This window comes from Papaver somniferum, chromosome 3 (assembly GCF_003573695.1).
Source record: "Papaver somniferum cultivar HN1 chromosome 3, ASM357369v1, whole genome shotgun sequence".
In the NCBI taxonomy this organism is placed as follows: domain Eukaryota; kingdom Viridiplantae; phylum Streptophyta; class Magnoliopsida; order Ranunculales; family Papaveraceae; genus Papaver; species Papaver somniferum.
This window is the reverse complement of record NC_039360.1, coordinates 217161977-217173062: the sequence shown is the minus strand read 5'-3', so window position 1 is coordinate 217173062 and position 11086 is coordinate 217161977. Positions and strand designations below refer to the sequence as shown.

The 11086-nt window shown below is 35.1% G+C and overlaps 2 protein-coding genes across 3 annotated transcripts; one reads left to right on the top strand and one right to left on the bottom strand.

The window, feature by feature from the left end:
* The first annotated feature begins 5732 nt into the window (after positions 1-5732).
* On the top strand, positions 5733-8622 carry LOC113358657 (putative F-box protein At5g15660). 2 transcript variants are annotated; one of them, XM_026602273.1, is made up of 3 exons: positions 5733-5917; positions 6123-7444; positions 7606-8622. In XM_026602273.1, the coding sequence occupies exons 1-2, from the start codon at positions 5856-5858 to the stop codon at positions 7429-7431; spliced, it is 1371 nt and encodes a 456-aa protein (XP_026458058.1). In that variant the 5' UTR covers positions 5733-5855; the 3' UTR covers positions 7432-7444; positions 7606-8622. The 2 variants fall into 2 exon arrangements, with proteins under 2 accessions (XP_026458058.1, XP_026458057.1); XM_026602272.1 differs by having other exon boundaries at positions 6123-7706.
* Positions 8623-8736: 114 nt separating this feature from the next.
* LOC113358658 (transcription factor ILR3-like) lies at positions 8737-10573 on the bottom strand. Its single transcript, XM_026602274.1, has 6 exons — positions 10413-10573; positions 10179-10333; positions 9925-10002; positions 9651-9728; positions 9385-9547; positions 8737-9210 (listed from the first exon to the last, which is right to left on the bottom strand). Exons 2-6 carry the CDS (start codon positions 10313-10315, stop codon positions 8944-8946), a joined length of 723 nt encoding a protein of 240 aa, XP_026458059.1. The 5' UTR covers positions 10316-10333; positions 10413-10573; the 3' UTR covers positions 8737-8943.
* Between the last annotated feature and the right edge of the window lie 513 nt (positions 10574-11086).

Genomic DNA, 11086 nt, shown 5'->3' with positions numbered 1-11086 from the left:
GTGTGCAAAATTACGGAAATCGCCTTGGCTAGTGACTGCGGAGCGTAAGAACGCGGATTCTATATAAGACTTAATATTTAGTGTTAGATTTATTATGAATTTAATTATTAATTAAAATATGTATTTTATTATTATTAGGATTTATGGTAGGATTTGTTTTAGGGTTTGCTTCCTTATTTTCCAAGTGATGTGTAGCTTATAAATAGGTTTTTTTTAGTCAATGTTAATTTAACAAGAAAATATTAAGCAAATTGCTACCTTTTGTTTTATGGATTTCTTTAAAACATGACCTTTTGAGCTTGTTTTTGTTGGTCGTTGAATTATTTGCTCAAGGGATGATTTGTTGAAATTATACCAAGATCCCATATGCGACAATGGAGATGATAATGGTGAAGAGGTGGTAGTCACGCAAATGGGATATGAACGAACTTGCTCAGGTACCAATTGATAAGAGATAAATTTTTTTTTCTTATTCAACGGCCAGCAGATTCAGGCTCAAACAGTCATGATTCAAAGAAATCAATAAACCAAAGAGTAGTAATTTGCTTAATAATTTTATGATTGCTCTTAGTGAAACGATAAGGCCTATAAATAGGCTACATTACTTGGTAAATCAGAAAACAAACCCTAAAGCGGATCTTATGATAAATCCTAATGATATAAAATACTTATTTTAGTTAATAATAAACTCGTAATAAATCTAATATTAGATATTAAGTTCTCTATAAAATCCATGTTCTCACTCTCCACAGTTTCTAGCCAAGGCGGCTTCCATAATTTTACTGGACTTGACCCGTATAGTGGATTAAGAAAACCAAATATGCTTAACCGACACATCGGGTCAACAACGTTGACACCGTCAATAAAACATGGTCTTATCAAATTATGCCTAAAAGAAACTTGGGGGACAACTGGACTTTTAGCATGTCATTAGGAGGATTCGATAGATGGACTTCTATTGACGCATTTTAATAGTAACCTTCAGATTTGAGAAATTCTTTCTCAATCAGGTTATAAATCCGAAGATCAGTGCGAGTAAGTTCATATATATTAAAGTACCAGGATGTACTTTTTTAGGCTCTGGTGTAGTCTATCAGACTAATTATGTATTCAAAGAATAATACTTGATAATTGTATTATTGTGTACGGGAAGTTGGAACATTCGATGTATTTGAAATTTAATATAAAAGTTGACAGATACAGAAAACTTTGCCTCTCAATTTTGTGAAACCGCCAGAAATAGAAATGAAAAAAATCTATGACCGTGCCAACCACCAAAACTAAACCGGATCGTTTCGGTACGAAACCAAGCTGAATAAACCAAATGGTTATATTGGTTCTCCAATCATACTAACCAAACGTTCCCGGTTCAGAATATGCTTGGCAAAATAACCATATCGAGCCGAACCGTGTACAGCCCTAGAAATTATCGGCACCGAGTAAAAACAAGGAAAATTTCTTTTTTGGTCCTAGGTCCATAGAGTTATTTATAGTAGGGTCCAACCGGATTTTTTTTTATCCGGAGGTCCAAAATTAATTAAAACATGGAAATGTCCATAATGCCCATTACTACCAAACGTGTGTGTCTACACTGCTTACAAATTTGAGTACATATCTGGTACACTGCTTAAAAATTCGAGTACATATTTGCTACACTGCTTACAAATTTGAGTACATATCTGTCGCACTGCTTAGAAATCTGAGTACATATCTGTTGTACTGCTTACAAATCCGATTATATATCTGAATGCTTACAAATTCGAGTACATATTTGCTGCACTGCTTCCAGGTAGAGTACAAATCTGTAAGAATCAATGATAAATAAATTAGAAAACGTGTTACATCACATAAATTGTGATGATTATAATTTTTCTTTGACTGTATTTCCATGCTTCTGGGGGCAAAGCAAGGATCTTCTATTATCGTTTTCTTCTTAACTGCATATAGATTGACTCGCTTTACGTACTGCTAGTGTCAATGCCTGCAGACACACAAAAATTAAAACGTTCATCATAGGGGCCATAACTTATGCCCAAACATACAGAGTCTAATTTGAGGAACCATACAAACCAATGCAAATAAAACTCATAATGCACGACAAATGGTCTCCACCAATAAATCCAGAATTTAATGAACCTGAAAAACTGTGGGCTGCACGGTGATATTACTGACTGAGTCATCCTGCTCTGTCGCGGTCTCCACCAATAAATCCTGCAGAAATACATCGAAGTCTGGTCAACAAAAGCAGCAATCTCATAGAAATCCAGTCATAATATAACTGAAAAACTACATTACTTCTGCTGAAATAAGTCGTGCAACTATGTTTTTTGTTTTTGCTAGTTTCTTACAGTTAATCGACAACCAAAAAACTAAACTAGAAGCACATAACTGGCATTTCTTGATGCCACTGCCATTAATCCAAAGCATCTAATACACAAACAGTTAATACATTAAGAAAAAGAAAAAAAACATTAGTATCAACAATGAGAAGACATTTACAGCATAAGCTGCGCTTTACCCCGAAGCTAACATTAGTAGTTTTCCTCAATCATAGCCATAAAGAATTTAAAAGGGGTGTAATTAAATTCAAATTACCATGGGAGGTTATCAATGATTTTACCTGTCGATTGTTACCACATAATGAGAAATTTTTTATCAACAGTAGCTTAATCAAATCTAAGAAGAGCCGAATCTGAAACGCAGGAGACATTAATTTAACATATAAAATAAAAATGGTTCTAAGCAAGCACAGGGATTGCAATTCGGTGGATCAATGAAGGAACCCCAACCTTGAGTGTTACTGAGAAAAGTACACATCTGTTCCAACAATGAAGTTCTCTATGTCACATTTGTTATGCAACTCAGACATGCGCACATATTAATAAATTTAATCTGCTTGCAAGGCTCTATTATTGTCATGGAAATATATACTCGATAGGATAATAAAATAGCAAAACCCAAACTCCTGAATCAGCTAATATCAATATAGAAGACAATGGTCATGGGAAAAATCAATTAATGTTCCACTGAAGAAGAATTCTTTTCAAAGACATCTAAATCAATTCCTGAGTTCTAGGCCATGTCTCCAATTTATGCTCATTTCCAAAGCTTTATCAAAACCATTGTTTCATCTGATGTGTTCAACTTAGTCAGCATTAACAACTGTCCAGATGATAAATAAGAAAGTTAAGTTAACATATTAACTGAACCAAACCTGTGAGAGCAATCATTCTACACTGGAAAATCCCTATTATTGTGGCGATTTTTCAATAGCATTTTTCTCATCTTTGGTCGACTCTTCCTGCAAAGGAAAAATAAAGAAATGGTTAACCATTTAGTTGTATATAGAGTTGATAAAAAAAAGATCAACATTGGTGTCAGGGAGAACAGACTGGAGCTAAAATGCATTCTTAAAAACGACAATCGTTGCAAGATAGGAATATTCTTTGATAGTAATTAACTTAAGGTTAGTTATTTGTATACACGACTCATGGAGACTGTATTGGCTAATGAAACTCCATAGCAGTTGGGGCTTTAGTTCAATATTAACAGCTCAACACCATAGTACCAACTGCATATGCTCATCATCAACGGCCGGTTGTCTCCCAGCCAACTTTGATGTCGTTTGATACATATGGTTGAGAAGCAATACCAAAAGGCAGTACCAATGGAGTAACGGTGGTTTTGAGCAGCAAAAACAACACACGGAAAAAGGAAACACCAATGAAAGCCTATTCTACACAGTAATCTACTTTTCATGGATTTCATAGGTACATCAGCGGGAGAAAAAGAAGCAATACCAAAAGGAGGGAAATTAAACCATGGTTGTACCTGCAAAATGGCGCGTACAAACCTGTATATGAATACGTACCGCGTAAAACACATCAACAAAACTAGAATCTATTTCAGTATTTCACACACATACTGAATCAAACACAACAAAAAGCACTTACTATCACTATGTGACATATGTACTAGAGATTCTTGAATTACAAATCAACTGCATGACAAGAATAGGTGACAGATCTATGAAAAATAAGAGAATCGAAAGACATATTACCGTATTTAACATACTTACTGAAGGATAAGACTAAAAAGGTGACAAAACTATGAATCAAACACAACAAAGAGCACTTCATATCAGTATCTGACATATGTACTTGTGGATAATAACATCTGAATCTACAAACAAGCGTGGTTTTGAAGCGAAAAACAAAAAGATAATCAAATTAAGGAAGTTCTTTTCAGTATTCCATATATGTACCCATGATTCATAAGTAAAAATCAACTGCATGTCAAAAAAACTTATAAATCTACAAATACAACAAAATCAAAACAGTTATATCTCAGTATTGCATATATGTACTTCTAGATCAAGCAAAAAAGAAAATTAAAAAACTATAAATACAACAAAATTAAAGAAATTTTTATCAGTATTCTATATATGTACTGCTGATCCAAACAATTTGTAACAACAAACAAGCATGATCTGAACTATTTTCATCAAAAACTACCAGTACATCATATATGTATTGATGGTTCATAAAGAAAAACAAAGTGAAAAAAATCTAAAACTAACAAAAAGAAACTAGTATAGGCAAATCTCATAACGAAATAAACAAAAAATGTGAGGATCCATCTAGATCTGACCTATTTTCACGAGAATAAACTAATCAAGCATGGAGATCGAAAAATCAAACATCAAAAAGGACCATATATATGTACAGACCGAAAAAATCACCAAACAATGCAAGATCAAGATAAAGAAAAAGAAAATAGGTTCCCATTCATATCATCACCATCATCATTCCCAATATTTCCAATCATTCAGATTGTGTCCAGCACATAATACAACAATAATTTGATTGATGATGATAATTTCTTCCTAAATCTCATCAAATATAAAAATCTTTTTTGCTGAATACCTGGGGCTTAACTTGATTCATGTCTATGAACGCGAATTGAAACAGAAATGAGTTAAAGAGTGTGAGAGAACTTACACCGGAGTGAATCCCAGGGCGATTGGTAGTACTCTTGAAAGTAGTGAAAAGAGAGATACAACAGATCAAAAGAACAATGAGTGCAACAGATAATCGTTCTAATAATCCGCGAAGTCTCCAGAGTTTTTTAAGCTGTCGATTTCCTCTCCTTCCAAACACATCTCCTGCCCTGAAAAACAAGCAAATACTCAGATGAGAACAGATCAGATCTAATGAGCACTAGAATTATCCTAATACAAAAAACTAGAAATTAAAGAATGAAGAAAATGAATGAAGAAAAAACAAGATTCCCCGCATCAGTAGAGAAGAGGAGAGAGGGAGAGGGAGAGAGAGAGAAACTGAATCTGAGAAGAAAAATAATATGGAGAGAAATTGGTTTATGTTTATGTTATATATAGTAAAGGCTATTTTGGGAATTCTAAAAATGCACGTAATATTTACACATGTGTGAAGGACCTGGGCTTAAAAAATTAGGTTCATTTTTCTCTTTTTTTTTTAATTATGGACCTACCGTTACTGGGCTTTAGTGGATGGACCTGCCACTAACTAAGAACACTAGAATACCTATTGGTAATTCCTAGTAAAAACAACCCACAAAGAGGGTTTTATTAGATTTTTCTTCTTTTTTACCTCGATTACCTTCTCCACCACCGGGATGGAGTATTTTTCTTTCTTTTCTGAAAAACTTGTCTCTCGCACGTGACAAAGATAAGTTCGACTAATCGAGTAATACTTCGGCCAATATACTGGAGTACAATCATTCCTAAAAGTGGCAATCAAATTTAGGGATTTGATTCCTTCGGAGTTAAGGCTTTGTTTCAATTCGTTTGATTCTCCAGTCCTGGTTCTAGCTATATGGCGGCTCTTCTTCCCCCTGATGATCCAGCAGCTTCACTCCCACTACAACATCCCACAAGGTAATCATTGTCTACATGCTTCATTTTCGGATTCTCAAAGATTTATACACTAAGTTAATGTAATGAGTATCTGTACTAGGTTTTTTTTTTTTTCAATAGTTCTGGGCTTCCGTTTGTGAATGACATTTTCATGATTTAGGCTTTAAAATTCTATGTGCGCATGTTAATTTGATGAGTCTGACATTTTCATAAATCTCGTTTTTAGGGATGAAATGTATTGTTCTGGGGCTGTGAGTCTCATTCCTAATTCTCTCATGGAGGAAATATTTTTGCGAACTACTGCGAAATCCTTACTAAGCTTAAAGTGTGTGTGTAAGTCATGGTACCATGTAATCAAGGATCCCAATTTTGTTCGGAAACGATTTCGTGGTTCACAGTCTATGGGATGTACTGTTTTATCTAGTACTATTACTACTACTACAGATGGTTATCTAGGTAAGAAGATTTACTTGGGATCGTTTCACGAAGGGTGGAAAATTGAGAATGCTGATGGCGGTAATGGTAAATGGGAAACCAACTTTTGGAGCTTACCTGTATCGAAAGACATTTGCAAAGAACTGTGGATGGCAGCATGCAATGGTTTAATCTGTATTTATGGGAACTACTGTAAGACTACTATGGATATGTGGAACCAAACTGAAGGGGTCCTAAGTGAAATACCTAAAAGACATGTTGAAAAGTATTCCATGGTATATATATGTAACCCCACGACACACGAAATTATAGATCTTCCAAGGCCTAGGAAAGAATTCGAGAAAGGCTCATGTGGGTTTGCATTTGATGCGAAAAGAAATCAATATAAAGTTGTTCATTTGTTTTATGACTCTCAGCACGAGGCGTGGACATTTGAGATTTTTACTTTGGGTACAATGTCATGGAAAATGATGGCAGATGAGGCTAAAGAGGAGGAACCAGACATCTCTTGGTATAAGTTGCATGGGGCAAAACCAAGTAATCCTATTTATGTGAATGGTTTTCTTTGTTGGCTTATCAAGTTTTACAGTGGGACTTGCGATGCGTGCGTTCTATGTTTTAAAGTTGAAGACAAATTCCGACCCAAGTTGATTAAGATGCCAGAAGATATCAATGAAGATTACTTTCTGGAAGCTATTCAAGCACAGCAAAATGTAACTTTCTTGGTAAAAATGAATGGAAATCTTTGTTATGTAGAGGATAAAAGAAGCTTGCAGTTGCTTAATATATGGATGCTAAAGGAAGAAAGGTGTCTTGACGAGAAGGAGAATGTGTGGATCAAGAAATATTGCATTAAACTGGATTTCGATTTAAATTTCTGCCGAAGCATAATTCCTGTTCGCATTCAAAACAAAGATATTTTGTTCGTGTCTTCAAATACAGGGGAATTGTTTTCTTATGACACGGAAAGTAAAAAATGTGTAACTATTTTCAAACCTGAAGGTTTGTTTACTGAACCTCTGGAAGAACCGTCACAAATCGTAACCTGTATGGAAAGCTTGATTTCTGTCCGTGATATAATTGCCATGAAGCGAGAATGACAGTTTAGGACAGGTAAGTATCCTAACACATTTTGTTATTACGTAACTTTGAATTAAAATTTCTGAACAGGGTAGGATGAAATGAATACCACAGGGACAAATACAGTTAGAGGTTTGATATGGTTGATAATGGGTGTTACTTCAACCACCTAACAAAGTATCTTATTTATGCAGAACATGAACATGGTGATATTTAAACGCTAGAAATCCTGTAGACTCGGTCTACTTTTGTAAAGTATTTAACACTGCCATGTGAAATTCTGATGTTTTCTCTATGTCTTTGTGTTTTATCTGTTAGTCCTCTAAATCAACTCTACCATTAGTCAGAATTTTGTTGCTGAAATTGCCGCAACAACTTTTGATTATATGTGTGTTTGGAAACACTGTGGTTTTAACTGATTTATGAGTGAGTATTAACAATTGTGGGATGAAACTGGATTTTTTTTTTTGAAGCATACTGTTTTTTGTCTGGATTGCATTCAGCAGTAAGCTCAAAACCAAGATTAACAGTCTTTTGCAACCATCATGGAGGTGTAAGGTCGTATAATATCCACATGAAGGCGGTATATTGGATCTTTTGTGCCCTTATGTGACCTTGAACCTCTGCAATGGTTGAAGAGAACTGTTGCTCTCGCTTTTGAGCCTGCAGTTGGCCACTTTAAAAAGTCTGAACGGAAGAAACTAAGTACTGCATATATAGAGGCTGTATTTTCTTAAGTTAAGTAAAAATAATATTTTGAAGTTTTCTGTTGAAAACTGGTTGTTGCATATCCAGTCCCAGTATTTCTGTGACATATTTTTGAATGATTCCTTTTTGCCTCTCCAAGATTGGGAATATTGTAAAATGGGTTTTCATTTTAGACATATGGTTGATGTTATATTCTATTACCCTGCACTCATTTGCAAGTTTGGTTCCATTCTTGCATATCGGTTTCCATATATCTGTGAATATAACATCCAATTTTCCTTGGTTACCAGTCATCAATAGTTGGTCCTTCGAGTTCCTTGATTATAAGCAATTTTTTCTTTTCAATGTTAAGAGTTCTACAGAATTGTGCCCTGTTTTATCTGGATACCCCATTGTTTAGGCAGTCAAGTTTTTTAGGTAGTTTTTGCCTTAATTGTAGGAATTCATATATGTAAGTTGTGCAATTTCTCAGTGTATATACTGTGCGGTGAATGAATGAAGGAAACATAAAATCCTTAGCAATCAAATTAACCATGTTATCTGCGTACCTCATTTTAAAAGTCCTACATGGTTTATCGGCCAATCATGCAAAACTGTTTACAATTACCATTGCTTGTTATCCGCAATTTGTGTTCAACAAGCTGAAACACACAAGAGATTAGTTCTAAATTCAAAGATTATATACTTATATAATCGTAGGTCAAATTCTAGGATATAACATACAGACCAAGTACATAAAGAATAACTGCTGGTGGAAGCAGCATTTGGAAATTCTTTGTAAATGCATTAGAGGAAACGAAGTTGGTAACAAGAAGGAAAAAGGCCTACGCAACAGGCGGCCTAAGGACATGATCTTGTGAAGTATCCAAAGATGCTGGTGGCATCCATTTCCACATAGCTATGGGCGGCTGCGAGTAATTTATCTGATATGGAACAGCCTTGCCTGCGGTAGAAAAAGCAGCAGGTGTATGGAATGCAGCAGGATGCAATAGGAAAGGAGATGGCATCGCCATTCCCTTCAAAGTCTTGTCCATCTTCTCTTTCTCTGCTTTAAGTCTCACTTTCTCCTCTCGAAGTTCTGATTTCTCTGCCTGTTCAACATCCAATTAGACAATCTAAGAAACCACGCATTCATTATTTGTCGTATTCAGAGTTGCCTATTGTTGTCGGAATGTCTCAAATCTTAAATTCTGGTTTCTATTTCACTAAATCTTTTTTCTCATTACGCATAAAACATAAGAAAGTATGCAACAAAATTCTGGTACCTTAAGGGACTTTATCCTCTCTTGAATTGCTTCATTTGATTCTTTCAGTCTTTTGGTTTCAAGAAACAGTTGTTTCAGAACACGAGTTGCGTCATTCAGAAGAATGATCTTGTCTGTAGTTGGAGGTCTTCCTGGCTCCAAAACTGAGCATAACTCTATGAACCTAAATACATAAGAGTTCTGTCAAGATCTGTTTAGAGGAGACAACGAAAGTTTTTACACTGTCATCACCATATGCAAGAGGATGGACCAATGATCAATCATACCTGTCATTAAGCTTGTCTCGCCGGATCTTTTCCCGACAAGCTTTGCTCTTCAGTCCACAGCACGGCTCCGCACGGGGTCTGTCCAATAGTAATTAGTTGTCATGGACAATCCTCAGAGAAAACTTTAATTTGATATTATAACTATTCTGTGTCAGGATTAACTAACTAAGGGAACCGAAAGAATGATAACAAATCGATCAAACTGAAATTAGTCAAGCACTGGAAAAATATCAATTTTCTAAATACGTGAAAGAGCTAATCTTTGATCCGTTACCGTTTCTTCGAGCAAGAATTCTCAAGATTGGTTTCATTTCTCTCTGAGGAGCTATCAAGCAGTTCACCAGGACATCCCCTGCATTGGAAAGCTTAAAATACAAGTGAGTTCATAGCAATCGAATGTTTCTACTTGAGCAAACCAGAATCCAGTTTGTTCAAATTGAAGAACTTGTGAATTCTTGAAATGAATTAGAAATCAAACCAAAAAAAAAAACGCACAAAAACGAATTAATAAGAGGATATGAAGGACACCTGTGATCATCAAGAACCTGAGGAGGCCACATAAAAGCAGTAGTATCTTGAACTTCATTCATGTAATCAACAAGCCAACCAGTATTGTTGTTAATTAAAGAAGAACCCATATCTACAAATTCATCATCATCCATCATCTTCTTCACTAATCAAAACTAAAAATAAAATAAAAAAAAATTAGTATGGTAGTACTATCTGCAACGAAGAGATAAAACAGAATTTGTTGGAACTTACTTTCAACGGGAAGAACATTTGACATCATTTTTGCATAGGAAAGGAGTGGAGTGGAGTGGAGAATAGAACTTGCTATAGTGTAGGAGAAAAGAAAAGTTCCTTGTCTAAGTTTAAACAGAAACTCAGATTAAGACAGTTTTTAACGCTTTAGTAGAAATCTCTTTGGAGAAGGAATAAATAAAAATACTCATATTTTAGTTGAATGATTGATTGACTTCCATTATTATGTGTACATATTCTCTTCTCTTGCTTTTTTGATTACGTTACGCATTCATCAACGCTCAAAGTTGTATACATCACATAACAACCGTACCTGTGTTCATTTGTGATTGGGCGTTGGACATGAGATCTTTAACACGAGAGTCGATGAACCATGACCAGGGCAGAGTCTTTGGAGATCAATCCCATATCTTATGAATTCCTCGTGCAGTTCATAAGCATCAGACAACCCTGTGACTACAAGTTTGTTTTGGAAGGTCAGTTAGGCATGGACTACTACATAATCAACGTATATCCTGAGGCAACTCCCAATGAGTCCATTTTGAAACCAAAGACTTGGTGTTTGGATACGTCTTGAAAAATCGTTCTCCAAACTTTAAAAGCAAAAAGGTTAAAGTTGGAAATTAAACTCCAGAATATCTTTATAAAACAAAAAAATCTACTTTTTTTTTTTT

Coding starts and splice junctions, on each gene's coding strand:
- LOC113358657 (XM_026602273.1), top strand. CDS start 5,856: ATGGCGGCTCTTCTTCCCCCTGATGATCCAGCAGCTTCACTCCCACTA. Junction 5,918..6,122: donor CCACTACAACATCCCACAAG/GTAATCATTGTC, acceptor TCTCGTTTTTAG/GGATGAAATGTATTGTTCTG.
- LOC113358658 (XM_026602274.1), bottom strand. CDS start 10,315: ATGATGGATGATGATGAATTTGTAGATATGGGTTCTTCTTTAATTAAC. Junction 9,729..9,924: donor AATTCTTGCTCGAAGAAACG/GTAACGGATCAA, acceptor ACTATTGGACAG/ACCCCGTGCGGAGCCGTGCT. Junction 9,548..9,650: donor CGAGACAAGCTTAATGACAG/GTATGATTGATC, acceptor TTATGTATTTAG/GTTCATAGAGTTATGCTCAG.